General features: G+C 40.4%; 1 protein-coding gene across 1 annotated transcript; it reads left to right on the top strand.

The window, feature by feature from the left end:
- Window positions 1-5,153: 5,153 nt before the first annotated feature.
- Window positions 5,154-19,191, top strand: LOC131783015 (polycystin-1-like protein 2). Its single transcript, XM_059099760.2, has 13 exons — window positions 5,154-6,714; window positions 6,916-7,281; window positions 7,813-8,638; window positions 9,396-9,972; window positions 10,073-10,279; window positions 10,406-10,531; window positions 11,043-11,267; window positions 11,730-11,972; window positions 12,412-12,981; window positions 13,911-14,141; window positions 14,508-16,199; window positions 16,899-17,064; window positions 17,392-19,191. Exons 1-13 carry the CDS (start codon window positions 5,154-5,156, stop codon window positions 18,846-18,848), a joined length of 8,247 nt encoding a protein of 2,748 aa, XP_058955743.2. The 3' UTR covers window positions 18,849-19,191.
- Window positions 19,192-19,601: the final 410 nt, after the last annotated feature.

Raw genomic sequence — 19,601 nt, 5'->3', positions numbered from 1 at the left:
CAACTCCAAATCAAAAATGTGTTATTCCTTAAATCTCAATCAAAGTTTTTCGAAAACTCCAGAAATTTCCTGACCAGAATAGATTGTAGAGAAAGGAAGCAGTTGATTTTTTTTAAAAAGAACTGTAAATTGATTTGCATAATTTTCCTCCCAAAGTCAGTTTTCGTAATTTCCTCTGATCTAAGAAATAACAATTTTGTTCAGATTGCTTTTTCACTGCCAATTAAGCGTGAAAATAAAGCCAGTGAGAATGACAAACAGTTTAAATAGTTCAAACAACCGTCTTTCCAAAAGAAACTTTATTATTTTGTCAGATCAATTTTCAGCTTTCTTTTTAATACTTCAAATTGAATATTACTTCTGTTTAGAACAACATTTGAAATCAGTAACATTGCAATCCGATTGGATCTCGACGAAGGGTATTTATAAGTATCGTATTTTTCGTGACACATTATAGTATTGAATTCTGCTGTGATTAATGAATTTCTGACTTCAACATTTGTAGTTTGATTGATAAAGGTAATTGCTGGTCTATTCTTTACACCTTTTCACAATCGTAGGTAATTGACTAGATGAAGACTGGATGAAAAGACAACAATACATACAACGTTGAAAACATTTCACTTAAAAAACCACCTGACGACGGCGCCGCATAGATTGCAACAGAGGAGAAACACCGACGCTTGGACAAAGATGTGTGTTCGCAGTTTAAGTTTTCTTTTTACCAGCTTTCACGTCTTTCATCAGGTAAGCCGCCCAGTTCTAATCATGCCACAAAAATGCTCGCATTATTTAAATAACTATTCTCTAAAATGACATTCATAACAAGAATCAAAGGCGAAACGTTCCACGGTATGACTTTCCTTTTCTGAGTACAAGTTTCCGCGGTCTCGATTATTTGAATTCGCTTCGCTTCGTGTGACATTATAAAAAAGTTTGTCGGTGTGGTCAGTTTTATTCCTATTCTCAATTGAAGAATTATAATCTAAGTTTTGCCTTGATTATACTTCAGAGCTGACCGATTTATGGTAAACTTGCAATAATAAAGATATTTTGACTCGTGACACGAAAGTTTTTATCCTGGGACTGATAAATTCCAATTTTGTTTCTATCCCCTTGATTCATTGAAGTGCTTTTGGGGTTACGTCATTTTTACGATTGCTTCAAAAATAAAAGGTTCCTCGAAGTTGATTTGCCAAATTTTTAAACCAAGCCATAGACTTTTCCGTAAAGTTTCATGAATTTATCCAATACAGTACTCATTTTCTATCGCGACTACGACTATGTAAGATAAAGTTAGATCGAAGCTTGCAGGCCACGAGATAAGGACGAATTGAGTCTAATGTTTTGGTTCGAGTTTGAGAGAAACTTTAGACGCGCAATATTCCAATAACTGAAGAAGCATTTCTCAAGTCTTTTACGTAATGAACTGGAGGAAAAGTTCAAGATTTAGGTCACCCCTGTAAGGATATTGCTTGATTTATAACAATCTTAATATGTTATAATTTGGCACAGCTCGCTGTTCAATCGTGGTGGGATATAATTCTCCAGATGTATTTACTGGTAGGGTTTCAGAGGATTGTTAATTCGTCGAAATTATTCGATAGTTACACTACAAAAAACAAGTGGAACTTTCAAAAGGTTAGAGTTCATAGGAATGACTTATTTTAATCTGCCAATGGAAAGGTGAGTATTTAATGTTAAGAAGGCATGTACGATTTGTCGAACAATGCTGACTCAGAGAGTGGGTTTGGATACTAAATGTCAGTTCTTTTGTCCAGTACAATCGACATTTTTGGCGGATTTACCAGACAAGAGCTTGCTGAAATAATAGTTGACGATAGAATTGTGTTCATGTCGATGTTGGTGAGAAGAAAGCCCGCAAATGATTCTCAGCATTTCGCTTTCGATCTTTTATTTCGAGATGACAAGACCATTACGCGTGTACCGCAATGACTGATTCCGATTGCGTTTTTTGTTCTTTTTTCTTGTCATTCTGTCAAATTAAAAAAAAAAAACCCTTTACTTAGCATGATGTTAAGAAATAACTGAAATACTACGGGTGACCATATTGATCAAAACCTTTCGTTCATTGAACCGGTAAACTTGAAACTGTTTGACTAGAACAATAATTTATATTCTGTTTACTTACGTAATAAGTTAGGCGGAATCTTAAGAGGCTTTGTGAATCAAGACCCGAAGGCGGGGACAAGTTCGGTTCAATAAACATTATAATGAAAAATATTGTTCCCAAATTGTGTTCTAGAAAACAAACAGGCTTTGTTATATTGTTATTAATTTGCTGAAAGGTCTAGACAAGTTCAAATTTGTCGTAAACATTCATGATTTACATTTAAGTTTTTGAAAGTGTTTGTTTTCTTTTTTTTGTCCAAAATTGTGTAAAACACCTCTGTAATAACTCATTGATGGTTTTGTCTTCAGGAACTAATTTTTACGAGAAGTTAGAAAATCAATAGAAGTTATTGGTTCTGGTACACTGAGAATTCAAATGAAAAAGGCCTTTTGTGGGTAATTCTTATAGTTTTAATCTCTAAATATTTTACAGTTCGAACGAATCCTGCAATTTCTTCCATAAAATTGTTGGCGTTTTAGAATTTGTCCCAACAAGACTAAAATAAAGTACTCAATATTGCATGAAGCTTTTCAAAACCTGTGTCACTTTAAAGATTCTGTTTATTGTTGTCAATCGACTCAACCTCAGGAACAACGCTATTGCAAACGTACCTGACTTATAATAACTGAATCGAAGAAAAATATAAAAGGGACAAAAGCTTATTTAGTAATGAAATATTCGAGTCGTTTTCCTCTTTATTCTGGAATGATCTTATCACAAATTTTATAAGCCATTTTTTAATTTGGAGAGTCATTAAATCCACGCCGTAGACATTTTCTCCGTAATTACTTGTGTCACTCCACTGTTTAACAAGTGGAAACTTGACGCAGCAAGAAAATTGCTTGTAATCAACATCCGAAATTCTATGAATGGCCTTATTTTCAGTCACATTTACCTCATTATGACATTTTGAAAGAATTGGCTGGAACTTTTTCCGAGCGCACGTTCAAATTTTATGGTACATTAGCTTTATGATACTGTTATGCGTTATTTTTTTTAAAATTAAAATTGAATAATTGTAAATGTTCGAGTTAAAATGCCCAATTTCACTCCGAAGCCTCGCTTTCGAGGTGCGACCTGATTAGTTTTACAGAAAAGTGTTCCCCATACACTGAAATCAAAAGAATGTTGACGCATAAACACAAGGAAGTGGTAAAGATTCATGAAAATTTCAGGGAAAACGTAGACTACGAGCAGTTTCTCCTTTTCGGCGAGGTCCGTAGCGCTAGCCAAAAAAAATCAGTGTTAAAAATATTGATGTTAGCGAGCTACGGGGAGCTCTTGGAGTGACGTTGATGCACCGCGAGACTCATTGAGCGAGGCAATCAAGAAGGGAAAAATTAATGTTCAGTGTTTTGTGGGATGTGAGCAAAAATTAATAAACGAGCCATATTTCACTGAGTGTCTTTTGAAATGCTTCTTTCTGTTACTTTTTGAAACAGATATTGAGTCTCCCATCAAATGAAACTGTCAACTTACCACCAGAATCACCAGGTAAGTCACCATCTCCTTTTTTTGTTTTGTTGTTGTTGTTAATGTTGTTGCTTTTAGTTTGAAATTGTAATCGTTTCCCTTTTAGGCAATTTGCTCCTGGGTTGTTATGAAGAGCAAAACAGTGAGTCGAACTTACAAAGACTCGATTCAACAACACCCTCGCCCTATAAGTGTATCGAGACGTGCGCGCATGCAAAATTTCCGCTGGCTGCAGTGCTCAAGGTCACGGAGTGTCACTGTGCAAACGACAGTGTTCTTCCAATGATCATGAAGTATCCTTGTAGCTCACCTGCCGCAGCGAGAAACTATCTACTTTACAATACCAGCTGCCTTTCTACAGTATCCGTTGAACTATATCAGGGATTAACGTTCACAGCATTTCCATCCAAGATAACGCCATCAATCTCCTCTCCTGTCACTCAATCAAGTGTGACAGCAGCGCATTCGCTGTCAAAATCATTGCTTTATCTCATTGATTTTGGAGATGGTACGAGTAACAAAACTTGGCGAGAGGGATCAATCCTGAGACACCATTACATCACTCCCGGCGAATTCAACATCACTTTCGTGGCTTCTCGTGGTAACTCGACAGTCTTCATGTTGTCACGCAAGATCCGGGTTTCCTTCCTTCGAGTATCTAGTACCTGGTGTCCTCACGTAGAACCACTCACTGATTTCTATTGTAGGGCATATAAATTCGGTGGAAGCGGCGTTACCGCATTGATGTCACTGGGCAACTTAAATCAAACTGTATCAATTTCAATCCCAGGTATGACTCGTAATGGTTTACATGACAAAATACACTTAAAAACACGAAACACAACTTAGCAGCCTAAATACCCGGGTTTGGGACCAAATATCAGTGGCAAACATAGAAATTCGAGGTAACTGATTGATTTTCCTTAAATATTGCATAGCCTCATTTACTAAATTTCCAAAAGCTGAGACCAACTTTGAAAGTCATGTGGGTTCTATGAGCGGAACATTATTTAAAGGAAAAAAAAACAAGAAAACGTTAGTCATGAATAGACAAGTTTAATTTTTGTTATTACTAATATGGTACATTACCATTTGCTGGTTTTCTTCTAGACGTGCCACGTGTAATTTTAGGACATACGGGACCTTCCCTGACCAACCAATCGGATGCCAAGAAAAGAGAAGCTGGCCTGTATTTATTCCCATCTCTTCATTTTCTAACGAACATAGAAGTAGAGACTTGGGAGGTACATGCTGAGCAGCCTGGCCTCATCCATTTACAGGTTAGCTCTCGATCAGTTAAGTAAGTGCTTTTTAGTTTAAGTTGTTTCTATCGGCTTGTTTTGTTGCACTTGTCATTTTTTTCAATGCACATTTCACCGCAATCCTCAACGGTTACTTCTTTACTTAGATTTACAGGGCGGCATTGAACCTTACGGGCTGTTCATGGTACCGACGAACTCAATCATCCTGCGGGAAATGGGCCCCAACTAGCGATCACTGCAATACGGTTTGCATCGATGTACATTACTGGCAGTATAGATCCATCATGCCTTGCGGGCAAAGACGCAGCAGTTATATTAAAGTGTACAGTGTGAAAGCCAATCTTACGGTGGGTTATAACTTGATTGTTATACCAAAGGAACAAAGGTTTACTGCACGGGTAGGAGACATTGTGGGCTTCTACAGAAATTTGTCAGGAGCTGTGCTGCGACGAATTACCGCTAAGCAAGATGAAAGTGTTTATTTTATTCCAGCGCGGAATATGTCTAATGTTTCCATACATCTTTCAGGAGCCCAGCCTATGAAGCTATCTTTTGATATAAAATTGCACGGCTCACTTGGCGTGGGAGTTTCGATCGTTTTTTCATGTTTAGAAAAGGCTGGACTCTATCCTCTAGTAACGACTTTTACCAACGCTATCAGCTCCCATAGAGTGATAACGTTCCGATCTTCAATTACGGTTCAAAACCCAGTGGCACCTTTGCGCCTGTTATATGAAGAGTTCATTGAAGTAAATACCACAAAAAACATTACCGCGACGGTGGAACAAGGCACTAATGTAACGTGTGAATGGTACATTCCTAACTCAAGTTTGACGGTACATCAGTCTCCTTATCTTAAAAACAACAAAACCACCGAGGGAGGAGTTTTCCAGTACATTGCTTTGTACAACTATCTTGGATATGTTTACGTAAAAGTGACTGCATCTAATCTTGTCTCTCAAAAGAGTGAAGATATCATTCTTTCTGTGCGTCAGCCGATAAAAGGTTTGAGAGCGAGCTTGTGTCATGGGGCGTTTGCGTTTGAAAACGCGGAAACGTGTTTTGTTTCCGACGCGACGCAAGGCACTGAAGTCGGATGCACGTGGGAATTTGGGCCAGATGATTACACCGCGAGGGAGATGGGTAAAACTGTCAGTCGTGTATTCACGTCAGAAAGCCAAACGAATTTTACTCTGCACTGCTATAATAAGATCTCACGGTCGTCTGTCCCTCACTCTATTCAAGTTATTCCTAATCCATTGTCCATTAACGCCCCTATGAACGTCCAAGCTGGTGTTCCCGTGAAAATAACTTGTCAAGTGAATTGGCCCGGGGGGATACCAGCCTTATTCTTTGAGCAACAGGGGGTGAAGGGGATGAGGGGAAGTGACATTGTGGCAGATCCTCTGTTAACACTGAGGGCGTCTGGGTACAGCAACAGCAGCAAAGGCAATGTGACAATGTTTCAAAATTTTAGCAGAGCTCTATACAGACGACACAAAATAACGTGCAAATCTGTTGGTTATCCTGACTTGAACATTGATCACGAATTGAAGGCAATTTACAGTGTAAAAGGAATAAACATTTCTTCGGACTGTGTTTTACAAGCCGAGATCAGAACGAGATGCGTATTTTACGTTCAACTCTTTCGCGGTGATTTTCCGGTATTTACTTGGAAAATCCGAGAATCTGACAATTATTCAACTTTCTCTGTCTATAAAGGAAAGAAAATCACCCATCGCTTTGTCAACACAGGAATAGCAAACATTACCGTTAACGCGAGTAATGATGTGTCCTTCCGCACAAAAACAGTCCAAGTCTTTGTGTATTCAACCCACACGCACAGTACAACTGTGACTGGGTCGCCCCCTCTTCCTGTCTATCAGTCGTCCACACTTTCAACAACCACATCACTTTTACTTCCGAGCTTTAACAGCGTTATTTCTTCGTATTCAACCTACAGTGCAGAGGCAGTCACGTCCATAAGACCTAGTGTTACCGTTTATAAATCTTCATCGGTAGACCGACATCAGGTGACTTCGCTAGAGGATGTCACACTTCGTCACGCTTCTGTCGGTTTGGTTGGTCAGGCAATCGTCTTCTCTGTAGAACATTTTACAAATCCTCATCTTTTACACTTTATGTGGAACTGGGGTGATCGATCAAGCTCAGAAAGAGCTGGATCTACTTTATCGCACACCTTTCATCATCCGGGACAATACTTCATCACAGTGAATATTACCTCTGCGGTTGATAATGTGGTGTTAGCTGGTCACGTGAGCATCCAGCATCGCCTTAGTGATTTGCGTATCAGACACTTAGCTGTGATGTCATCCAACCTCTTGCTTTTGGAATTTGAAATTCTGCAAGGAGACAACGTCACATACTCGCTTGAATATGGCGATGATAGCGGTGAGAAAATCATACATGCTATGAATTCATGGAATTTTCCTCAACAGGTTTCAAACATCGCCCAAGCGAGCTCGAAATTACTTCATTGTTATTCTCTGAAAAGGTTACGTCTCAAACTGAAACTCATCTTAAAAATGCTCACTGGCAAGTATGAACGTTATCGCCCTAGAAAAGCTATTACCATCATAACTAAGGAGAGCTTTATATCACCAGGATATGCCAATAAATTAAAAAAAACCGAGAGTTCAAAGCAAGTCGTATGATTTGATAACCTAGCCGGGCTTTAAACTTTGACCTCTTACATACTCTTTTCTGCATTCGCAAAACACCTCGCCTGGCAGTTTGGTTCAACGTGGAGAAGGGAGAGACACTCACGTCCACACCTTTTAAGGATGATAACACATAAACAATTTATCATATTATATCTTAAAAATTGTTATCTTTACTGATGTAAGAAATGATCAATATTCTGTTAAAAGAAACTTAGTCCCACCAGATTTGTACTAACAAATACTATATGTTTTCTTCCAGAGAAGCAAGTAGGATTTTTACGAACGTTACCCAATTTTGTGACAGTAACTCACCAGTACAATGAGCGTGGCATCTATCGTTTGTCCATTACAGCCAACAGTGCTGTCGGCCCTAGTATTTCAGTGCAGCAGTCGGTTTACATCAGTGAACTACCGTGTATCATACATGAACTACGCATGCTTGGTGCTGGAGATAACAGCAGTCACTGTCCTGAGATTGAACAAGAGTACGCATATTCACTTTACTCTTCTCTGAAAATAAACTGCTCGAAATACGAAGAACTAGAATATACGTGGAAGATAGACAATATATTGAACGATACCGTCACCAGGGTTGTCCCGTTATCGAAGGAAGTTCTGTCTTCGAGCGCACTCTTTCTCGAATCGCAATCACTCAGGAATGGTCTTTACAAATTTATCCTGTCAGTAACTGCAAAGCCTCATGGGATATCAAAATCTGTAATTGGATTTCTACGAGTGCGCATGCCGAAACTGCTGGCTGTCATAGACTGTGGGAGCAAAAGAGTTATGCCTTGGAATCAAGACATAATTTTGAATGCTTCTTCGTCACGTGACCCAAATGAGTTGTGCGACAGCCAAGGCAGAAGTGCTTTGTCATTTGAGTGGTTTTGTGACACCAATCGTAATGTCTCTTGTTTTAGTGGATCAATTGATAACAGAGGGCCCGCTTTGATGTTTCCACCGAAGTACCTTGATCTCAATAGAAAATATAAGTTTGTTGTTGTAGTAACCAAAGGATCCAGAAAGGCTGAGGCAACACAAAGCATAGAGGTTATGTCGGGCAATTTCCTTCCACTTTGCGTCAGGTCGGTGGCAAGTTGTCATGTGCTAATCATATTAAACTTAATCAGAAAAGCAATGGGCTTGAATTGATATATTGCTTTAGTTTGTGCATGTTCAACTAGCTGATCTTTCTATTCGCAACACTGTAAGACAACCGATTAGAAGTACTTAATCGTTAGCATTAATCGTTAAAGGGCTTCATTCTTAATCGATTCAATCCATGATTCCGAGGCTGGTTCAAAGTCGTGTGCACCAGAAAAAACCATGAACTGCATAAATAATGACGCCAGTTAAGATCCCAGTGCGATCCTGGGTGAGTCAAAATCTCAGACAAGATTTCAAAATGTTGCTTATTGTAAAATCCTTTCAGAAAACGTTTAGACTGTTCAGGGACGGCGAATTTAACGAAGAGAGGGCTTTTTCTCTCTTTCCCCACTTTTTACGAGGACGGCATTTTATTTTGTTTTGGTATAAGTTACATATGAAGTATAAAAAGGAAAAAAAAATCCTCCACAGATTATTCCCCGAGAACACGATAAAATTTTTAGGGGATGGATGGCCCCAGACCCCCCCCCCCCCCCCTCACCCTGGCAAACTCGTGCCTCCTGCATTTGTTTTCAGGCCCCCCGAAATGAAAATTTACTTTGCCGTCCCTGCTGTTATGTACATTCTGCCTTTCCATAAAGCGGATTTTCCTCCCACTGGCGTCCAAGTTTGGCTTAATTTTCTTAATAATCTAACAAAACTCTTTACTCTCTTAACTGCTTCTTTTTCATGCAGATGCAAGGAAAATTGCGCACACAAGTTAGTGCCCTCCAAAGAATTGGTCCTTGATGGTGTTGGTTGTCAAGACGATACGAACACAACCTGCATTTGGGAACTTTACGGACCTCCCCCAGCAACTGGGCGGATTTCAAAACGCTCTGTAGGTGAACAGTTAATCAGCATTTCTTACGCAAAACAGTTCCAGCTGGATCCGAGAAACTTGATTCCGAACAGGATTTACACAATACTCTTCAACAACGACAAAAGCGGCTTCTCGGCGCAGTATTCGGTAATAACCGACATGTTTCCGACTAATGGATCTTGTTTCGTGTCGCCTTCGGAAGGCCAAGTAATCGAGACACAGTTTATCATCAGTTGCGCGGGTTGGAGGGACGAAGACAGCCCTCTTCGGTACGAGTTTTTCCTCGGAAATCCCGAGCAAGGACCGATGCTGCTGTACTACGGGTGGATGCCGTATTCCAACGGATTGTTCCTACCCCCAGGATCTAAGGATAATAATCACAACGTGGATCTGTTCGTGAAAATTTCAGACGTTCTGGGATCTTACAGAATCGTTCCCCTTCAAGTGAAGGTGTGCAGTTATGTCGACCATATAGAAATGGCTTTTAAAAAGACACTCTGTTACTTTGAATCAAGAGTCGAAAATCGTTTAACGTTTCGTTTTTCTACAGGTGACAGGTTTTGGTGCCGAGGCTGATTCTGTTAGCTCAATTCTGAAAGGAATTGTCTGCGGACCTGACTCTATGCTGGAGAAACTTCTCAAGGTCGGAGAATTCCAACAAGCGACACAGCTGATGACGACCGTCGTCACGGTTTTAAACTCGGTTTCTTCTCAAGAGCTAGCCTCTGATTCTGCCGACATAAATGACCGTGTGGAGGTTGGTACTGAAAACCTGTGTACACTCACACAAGCCTTGCACTCGAATTTAAGCTTGAATATGAATTTTGGATTTTGCAGTTTAGTACTAAAGCAAGTGTGTTCATTTTGTATCGTGTCTATTTAGGTCCGAAGTACAGTGATCGCTAGACTTTCTCAGACGTGCTGTAGTAGTCCCCAGAGTATCAGACAAGCTTTAGATGGAATCCTTCAAGCCATTGGAGTAACCGCTGAACTATCACCTGAAGCTCTGGTGAGAAGCATTAATTTAAGTCCGTATAAGTTTCCTTTTCCGCTCAAACGCTACCAAAATTTCCCTTCAAAAATCAAACCAAGTTAAAAAAGGCTTAACGTAGGAAAGACGCAAAAGGGGTGAGCAGGTAGGGGAAGAAAGCATTGCCCAGTTACGCCGTTTTTGCGCGTAAGGGAAACCCTAGTCTCGAATAAACCCCTTCCATTCAAATATAGACTAAGCAACTAGAAAAAACATCAAAAAACGCTAAACTAGCATTTCATCCATGCAGTATTAAGGAAACCGGGAAAATTTCTCTCAGTGATATAAGTCAGACGTGTAAGCATACGATTCCTATAGAAAACAGAAGTGGTATATTTGGCCAACTAAATTGAACATTAAAGCTTTAGAAGGCTGTTTTCACTGTCGCAATCAAGCGTAGCTTCGATGCAGATTCTCAAGCTTATAAGTTAAATTTTCAACCTCGCCCTTGATGGTGCACCTCATTGCATTTCTTTGATATCATTTTAAGGAGGATAGTGCAATTGTTCTCTCAAACATGGCAAAAGCATTGGTTATTAAATTCAAGAGCTTCCAAGCAGCAAACGAGACTCGGGAAATTATTCGAGGCTTGAGCATCATCTTGGAAGCGTCTGTGTCTACAAGCAATGAAGTAAAACGCCAACAGAATTCTGGTGAAATCAAAGACTGGATTGATGATAGCAATGAGGCAAGAAACAAAGACCACCAAGAAAAGGTAAGGCTTCTCTTATATTTTAACACCTTCCCCTTTTAAGTGTTCCCTAAAAAGTGATCAGAGCTATTTTAACTGTACATGTTGCATCAGTTTGCTTCACGGCGCTCTGTGAATGATTCCTAACATTTACGAAATATTCACATGAAAGAGGAACAAATCTTACATAAATCAGGACTTGGTTATGAGCGTTTTCCTGCGCTTGAGATCGGCCACTTGACCTTTTTATCTGTTCTTCCTTTGCATCTTGAGCGCTTCTTGGTTGAATGGAGCTAAACCCAAACTATAGCAGTCATAAAAGCAAATCAAACTAAAAGTTGGCATCAGGAAGAGCTAATGGGAACTCGAAGCAAAAATATTGTGAGCTTGTAATTTTTTTAAAGGGCACTACCACTTGAGCAAGGTATTTTTTTTTAAATACTACAAAACAATCCAGTTATAGGATATTGAAATTTTTTACTTCAGTGTGAACAAGCCACTAACAAGTCCCTAGAGGGTGTCAATTATGCTGCGCAAAAACTATTGGACTATCAACGCAAGGGAGATCCTCCGAGTCACGTGTCCTCAAGCTTGATGAAATTGACCCTTACTCGCCAGTCTCCTAGCAACATAAATGACGCGGCGCTGAACGGAGGAGAGGTCACTTTTCAAATTCCGCACGAAGTAAAGAAAGACAGACTTAGTTCTTTCAATGCAGTCAATACAAAGGTCAGTTTGAAAACCATTCAACACGATTCCTTTGAAATTATACAGGTGGTATAGGTGTACCTTACTTGAAACCAGCAGTTTGATTAATGTATTGGAACAGAGGAGATCGCGCAATCTGAACCGGTGAAAACCTCGAGGCACAGTTATAACCGATTTTGATTTTGCACTTGAAAAGTTTATTGGAACATTGAAATCGTTCTTTGTGGGATTCATTTTGTAAGTAAGGTTTCTACAAGGGTGCGGCGGGGGGGGGGGAGGGGGAGGTGGGAATCATAGAGTAGATCTGATTCTCTTTGGCACGAAAAAGTTAATGATAATTTTGAGCCAAAATGAACCAACCAAATGCTATCAGATTCTAGTGTGGTTCCGATGTAAGCCATTCCTCCCCTTTTTTTTTAGCAGTTTCTACCCTCTTCTATTAATCACTTTATCATTGTAGGTGATAACCATGTCCCAGACCCCGTTTATTTCAAACGACGCCACTCCTATTGATACACCAGTGTCAACACTTGAGCTTTTGGAGACTTCTGGAAAGGAAATCCAAATCCGGGATCTAACAGAGCCTGTGTCCATATTCCTGTCGCTAAACCAATCACAGATTAAAGATCGTAACAATATGAATGGTATCATTGATCCTGAAGAGAACATCACGTTCTTCAAGATCGATTCCGATAACAAAAGCGCACTTTACTTTACAATAAACTGTTCTGGGGTCACGAGCGGCTACAAACTAATCATTACTGGAAGGAGAAACTCGAAGCCTAGCACCGACACCTTTGACTTCCAATGGATTATCACCTCGTGTAACACCACTTTAAAACGACTCATATCGAGAAAGTATTTAAATACTTCGGAGAAGCTCTACCTCGGTGTGAAATTGAAGGCAGAAAGAAATGAAACAAATATCACAGCTGTGACAACTAAGATACGATATGGCGTATCTGTAATGGCCATCGGCTGTTATTACTGGAGCGAGAAAATGCAGGCGTGGACCACAGATGGTTGTGAGGTAAATGGGCTGGGGGGAGGGAGGAGACGGGGGTGGTTACCCAACACTTTCATTAGTTCTGATCCCTATCTCTGACGTAGATGCGGTCATGACTCACTGGCACACATTAGTCCCACATGTATCTTGTATTATTTTGTGTCACGCTATCACCACGATGACATCCTGATAGCCTGACACAAATTGCCGAACCAGTTAGTTCGGTTGGGCGACATTATCAAGTGTTTTTTTCGCGCAAAATAGCTTCCATGAGGATATCTCAACACGACACAGCCATTGCTGTTTTAGTAAATATGAGAACTGATATTGTGGTTGAAGAGAAACTCTTTGCGAGAACAGTCGTTTCATTCGTTTGCAATGACTGATCACACAAATGTGTTGATTTCCCCATGAGCAAGTTTGTGCATTCACTGCTTGTGCAAGATTTGACGAAAGGTCAGTCAATTTGATGAGCTATGAGCTACAAACCTCAATTCATTCAGAAATTTGTTTGTTAGTCGTAGAGTTGCACCCCTAGACATAATTACTTGGGACACTTTTCCAGAACAACGCGTACGATGTTCTCCTGCTTCCTTTCCCCTTAAAATATTTTCAATTGCAAATGGTTCCATGGCATCTTGCGGAACAACTTTGAGAGTAACAGGGAAGGAAGTAAATGTCCTAAAACGTGTGTCTGGAAATGTAGCAAGTTCGTTTAGGCATGCTAATCAAAGGGCTTTTAATTTATTGAAAAACGTACAGGACGCACGTGGTACAGACAGCATCTCGACGTTTTTTAGTTCTTTCTTAATACCATAATATAGACTATGTAATTGGTGCAGGTAAGTAAATCCCAAATTATCATTTCAGATTATCATCAGCCAATCGCAAACTTCATAAACAATGTGAGAAGCATAAACACAGGATTATGTTAAAAACGTTTTTTTTTAAAGGTTGGTTCAATGACCACATCAGAGCACGTTGAATGTCGTAGTAATCACTTAACGTGGTTTGGAAGCCGTGTTTTCGTTCCTCCCAATAAACTTGACCTGGATATCATAGCCAGCAGAATATCAGACCCCTCAAACTATGCCCCAGTCCTTTCTGTGCTCTGTGTCACGTTTGGTTTGTACTTCTTGGTTGTCATCTGGGCTCGTCGCCAGGATCGTAAAGATAAAAATAAGGTATTGGTAGAGGACACAAAATTGAATCAACTTTTTTGTGTGAAGCTTCTTTAGAAGAGTGCTATCAAATGGAAATCGTTTCCTTTAGCTTCATAGCAATTACCGCTGGTTGTTAGAAACAGATGATCGAGTAAGCTAAAATGTTTTGGCATAAGGATGTACTTTTCACGAAAATGCGTCACTTAGGCACAAGGGACATCTGTCGATAGGTAACAAATAAACATAAACATTCAGCGCGTCAAATTACGATATTTTATCCGTTAGCCCCAGCCAACGTGTCGAAACGTGTTAGTGTCCTGTAGAGAAGGGGATGGGCTGAATCAAGCAGATATTAGAGTTTCATCGTTTCCATCATTACTCCTACAGACAGGCTTAACTTTGAGCCCGAGCAACAGACCAGGAGACACACACGCCTACGAGGTTGTCATTTGTACTGGCATGCGCAGACACGCTGGAACAACTGCTAACGTTGCCATGACTTTAACAGGAGAAAAAGGCGAAAGTCATGCATTTCTGCTTAAGAGCAGTCACCGAGTGACGTTGGCTCGAGGTTGCATCGATTCGTTTCTTCTAACGACCCCAGAGACCCTCGGCGAGCTTTCGTATATCCGGATGTGGCACGATAACTTCGGTAAGGATCCGGCTTGGTTCGTAAAGCAGATATCCATACGTGAGGTTGACACTGATGGAATCTGGCACTTCGTATGTGAACGTTGGCTTGCAGTAGACGAAGGTGATGGTATGATTGATAGAATATTTCCAGTAACAAGTAACAAGGAGTTGAAGGAGTTTCGACGCTTGTTTCTGACTAAAGCTTACAATGACCTTACTGACTCGCACCTGTGGTTTTCGGTTGTGTGGCGGCCCGTCCAGTCCCCTTTCACACGGGTTCAGCGCGTGTCTTGCTGTCTGTCCGTTCTATTGTGTACCATGATGGCCAACGCCTTGTGGTACGAGAGTGAAAGTGGCCGTTACAATGCTGTCCAGTTCGGTCCTTTTGAATTTTCATGGGAGCAAGTTTCCATTGGAATATGCAGCAGTCTTATTGTGTTTCCAATCAATTTACTTTTGGTGCAGATTTTCAGACACAGCCGCCCGAAGCCTACACAAAATCATTGCTGCTTAAGGCCAAAACCCAGACCACGATTCTCGTCTATTCAAACGGAAATCACCACAGTGAAATTTGGATCTGGGGAAGGCTCTGCACTTTGTATCCATTCCGCTGGTCAATACCAAAGTGTAAGAAAATGCACTTCTCAGGGATCACCAAAATACGAAGATAAAGGATTTAGCCTGGAATCTGCTCTACGTTCTGCTCATTTTCCTGCTCTTTCAATATCTTTAGCAACAGAGACTCCTCCTGATTCAACCTCTGATTTAAGATCTCTGCTAACAAGATACTCTCCATCTCGGCAGTCACCCACAAACGACCCTGAGAAGTCGTCGAATGCACCGATTGCGGAACACCCTTCCCATAAGAAAGGACTGCCTTGGTGGTTTGTCTATATTGGATGGTTTTTGGTTATATTAACCTCTCTAACTGCTGCATCGGTAACATTGTTGTACGGGATCCAGTTTGGTCTCAAGAAATCCACACAATGGCTTCTATCCATGTTCTTTTCGCTCACACAAGATATTTTTGTAAGCCAGCCGCTCAAAGTTGTCGCTTTCGCTTTATTTTTCGCGTATATCTTTAAAAAGCCCAGCAAAGTCGCATTTTCGCCAAAATCACAACTAAAATTTGATGAAGAACTGTTGCAGAGGCAGCTTCAGGGTTTGGAAGAGGACTTCGAGGAACGCACCGAGGCCCCTCCTATCAAGGTGCCGACAGAAGACAGTATCAGGCGTGCCCGAGACAGGGCAAAAAAACAACGCTTGATGCACGCTATATTGCTTGATATAGGGACTTTCCTCGTATTCACATTACTTGTTCTTCTCATTGCCTATGGCTTCAGAGATCAAAGCGCTTTTCGTCAGAATGACGCTGTCGCCAAAATTCTACTACAACAAACATTTAGTGAGGAACCAGGGGGGTTTAAGCCGCAGAGATTCGCTCAGGTAAGTTTCGATTTGTCCTCTTTATCAAGGGCCTTACTTTGAATTAAACATATCTAAAACTATTTTGTCTTCCTCTATAGAAGAATTCCTTTAGTCAATTTTTGTCAACTTCTTTTTGTTCTGAGTAGTTAATTTTATTTCACCCAACCTTCGGAGTGAGTTTTCAAATGTAAAATATGAATGAATTAAGGATTATGAGGCCTACTTTGCTATAGATCAAGCGCTTTGGAGCCTTTGTTCAATCAGTTATTGACTGACTAATGACCACTTCAATGCCACTTCAACGTAAGACGCAACAAGCTGCAGCAAAATGTACTGTTACGTATTGATAGCCTTGCTTTAGGCAGAATTAAATTTCTCATGCTGGGTTTGTCTACAACGTCTAACCTTCAATTGCGCTTTCACAGTAGCCAGCTGGTAATCGTCTTACGTTGACACTGTTATATCTCCTTTCAATTCTCATAACCTTGTAAGACAATTTAGTAAACCTTTAAGAGTTTTGCTTTTTCCTTTCCAAATATTCGTGGTATTGACATCGACTACAAAAACCATTCACGTTCCAATTTTCTCAGCTTTAGATGAAATCACTTTGTGCAGCAGATCGTTCCAGCTCTTGACCTGATCCGGTTATTTTCGGTGCAAAATCAACTGAGTTACAATGTTTTTAACAAATTTATTTTTCCTATTGTCTTTATATAGATCATTCGACAGAGAGATATGTGGGATTGGGCAGAGCTCGCAATGCTTCCGACACTGTACAACTTGCCATCGTACTTCTACACCGGAAAAGCTCCGACGTTTATGGAAGGAGAAAGCGGATTTGTGGTGGGTGTGGCTAGGTTGCGACAGCACAGGGCAAAGAAAGGTGAGAAGAGAAATATAAAGATAATAGTTTTTTCCTCATAGATGTATACAAAATAATTTCTCGACATTTTTTCGGTTAAAATTTTTGCGTAGCTCTAGAACTGAAGAACATCGTAATATTTATCAGTGATTCTTCATTCATGGATCTTACTAAAGCCATAACGGTTGGAGCTAATCTTGCAATGTTACACCGTCCAGTCTAATACCATCTCTCGTTTCCTTTATTCCTCATTGAAACTAATGAGTACGAAGCAACTTTACGAAGGGATTTCAATTCCCTTAACTCTCTCATAAGCCCTCTATTGATGTTTCTCTCTCTCATACTTAGATTCTTGTCGTGTGGTGCCCCAAGTACAAAATTTCTTCTCAAGGTGCTCCTCACAGTATGGAATGACTACAGAGGAAGAACAAGCTTACACTGCTGGCTGGGGGTCACCCTCAAACAACTCTAAGACTTCGCTACCAGGTCCCTGGAGATACAGCTCTGCCAGCGACTTAGATGGCTACCCTTACACGGGTGGTGTAAAAACATACTCGGGAGGGGGATATGTGTTGGAACTGTCTCACATCTATTACAAAGCCTTGCGACAGATCAAGGATTCCAGGGCTGCGCTCTGGTTGGACCGCCATACACGAAGCATATTCATCGAGTTTACATTCTACAACCCAAATAGCAACTTGTTCTGTGCGGTAACGTTTCTGATGGAGGTATTTCCAACAGGAGGAGTTTTCCCACATTCAGAGGTCCTTGCCTACCGCCTCTACCGTTACGTCGGTGATTTTCAATTGTTTATTCTCGCCTGTGAAGTCTTTTTCTTGATATTTGTAATTTACTTCACATACCGAGAGGCTAAAAAGATTTACAAGACAAAGGGAAGGTACTTCACAGAGGTGTGGAATTTGATGGACCTTGCTGTAATGATTCTCTGCTGGATCGCTCTGTCGTTTTATTTCATCTGTCTGGGATTGAGGAAGTGGACTTTGCATCTTTATCGCCAAAATCTCACCAAGTTCATTAGTTTCCAGTACCTTTCAGCTTGGCAGCTTATGTTCGAAAACGTGGTTGGTGTAACTGTGTTTGTCATTTGTCTCAAATTTATCAAACTGTTGAAATTCAACCGGAGAATATTTCTTCTTTCCTGTACATTGCGACATGCAAGCAGAGAACTCTTGCAATACTTTATCGTGTTGATCATTGTCTTTCTGGCATTTTCGCAGCTTTATCATTTTCTTTTTGCAAGCAACTACGACTCTTTCAGCACGCTGATTGGCTCCATGCAGAAACTTCTCAGCGTCCTCTTGGGACAATTTGACTTTGAAGAAATGATGGGATTGCACAAGATTCTTTGCGCGCTGATTTTCTTTCTCTACACCATCTTGACCAATTTCTTGTTTCTAAACCTTCTCATTGCCATCATAATTGAATCTTTCGAAGTAGTAAAACGGCAAAATGACCAAATGCAGAACGAATTTGAGATGCTGGAATTTATCATGATGTACTTCAGAGACCTCTTAGGCATACGGGCACTGAACAGAGCCACTAAGGAATCGCAGTCCGCGTTTTCTAACAAGGCCATGAACAGACCACTGTATGTGAGTAGGAAGAAACGTACAGAAAGGAAAGAGAGTGCTAAGCGGCTCGAGAAAGCCTTAGACAGACTGGCATGTTACGTGAATGTGATCAACGATATCGAGAATGAAGATGACTTGCTTTGCTGTTACATATCCCGGAGAATTCGTCATAACTCTTTAAAAAAGGCAAAAACTGCTGATTCTCGTTTATGACAATATGCTTTTCTCTATAAACTTGAGTTACCCCCAATAATTATTATTTCAACGGGCTGAAGAGCAATGGAAACTCAAAACTGCCTGTTTGTGTATGAAAACACCTACATTTAGCGATCTACATCGGGCACAATCAACTAGAAATTTTGATCTTGGAGTAAGAGGGTTGAGCTTAAGGTCTGGTTTGAAATAAAAGGAACACGATCTGGGAACTGAATCAAACAAAACAACAAAAACAACGAAAACAAAGCCGACAAAGCTTGCTGATTACGCATCGTTAAGTTTTTCAAGGATTGCCAATGATCAACCTGGTAGAAAATTGCGACACTAATGATCATGTGCTCGCGGGGGAGATTATGTGAATAAAATTCTTTCGTGTATATTGTGTGCTATTTGTGTGATGATATCATTTTTCTATTATTCTCGTAGTTTAATTTAGGTGAGGTTACGTCTATAGAATTAATTGGCACATACGTTTGTGGCCGACTGATTATGGAAGATAAAGGGAAATCCATATGAAACACTGTGTTTCATGATGTTTGTTCGCGGCAGATTTTGCAATTTTGTTTCACTATTCAGGGTAGGGACCTGCCTTCTTATCTTTAGGGTTGAGGCTAAATTGTTCTTTTATTGCCTTGTGTTGGTCATCCATTCAAAAATGACAAATATTGTGATTGGATCATTTCTGAGTCGAAACGAGGCATATGAAATCAAACATTACTGGTCACAAAAGATGGAGGGACAAAGGGTCAC

This window comes from Pocillopora verrucosa, chromosome 8, assembly GCF_036669915.1.
Source record: "Pocillopora verrucosa isolate sample1 chromosome 8, ASM3666991v2, whole genome shotgun sequence".
Taxonomy (NCBI): Eukaryota; Metazoa; Cnidaria; class Anthozoa; order Scleractinia; family Pocilloporidae; genus Pocillopora; species Pocillopora verrucosa.
Note: the sequence above shows the minus strand (reverse complement) of the source record. Positions and strands in the feature narration are given on the sequence as shown.

What these genes read in the sequence shown, in the direction of transcription:
- LOC131783015 (XM_059099760.2), top strand. Translation starts at nt 5,154, where the DNA reads ATGCCTTGCGGGCAAAGACGCAGCAGTTATATTAAAGTGTACAGTGTG. An exon ending in TCAATGCAGTCAATACAAAG is followed by an intron (nt 11,973 to 12,411) that starts GTCAGTTTGAAA and finishes TTATCATTGTAG; the next exon opens with GTGATAACCATGTCCCAGAC. An exon ending in ACAGCACAGGGCAAAGAAAG is followed by an intron (nt 17,065 to 17,391) that starts GTGAGAAGAGAA and finishes TCTCATACTTAG; the next exon opens with ATTCTTGTCGTGTGGTGCCC.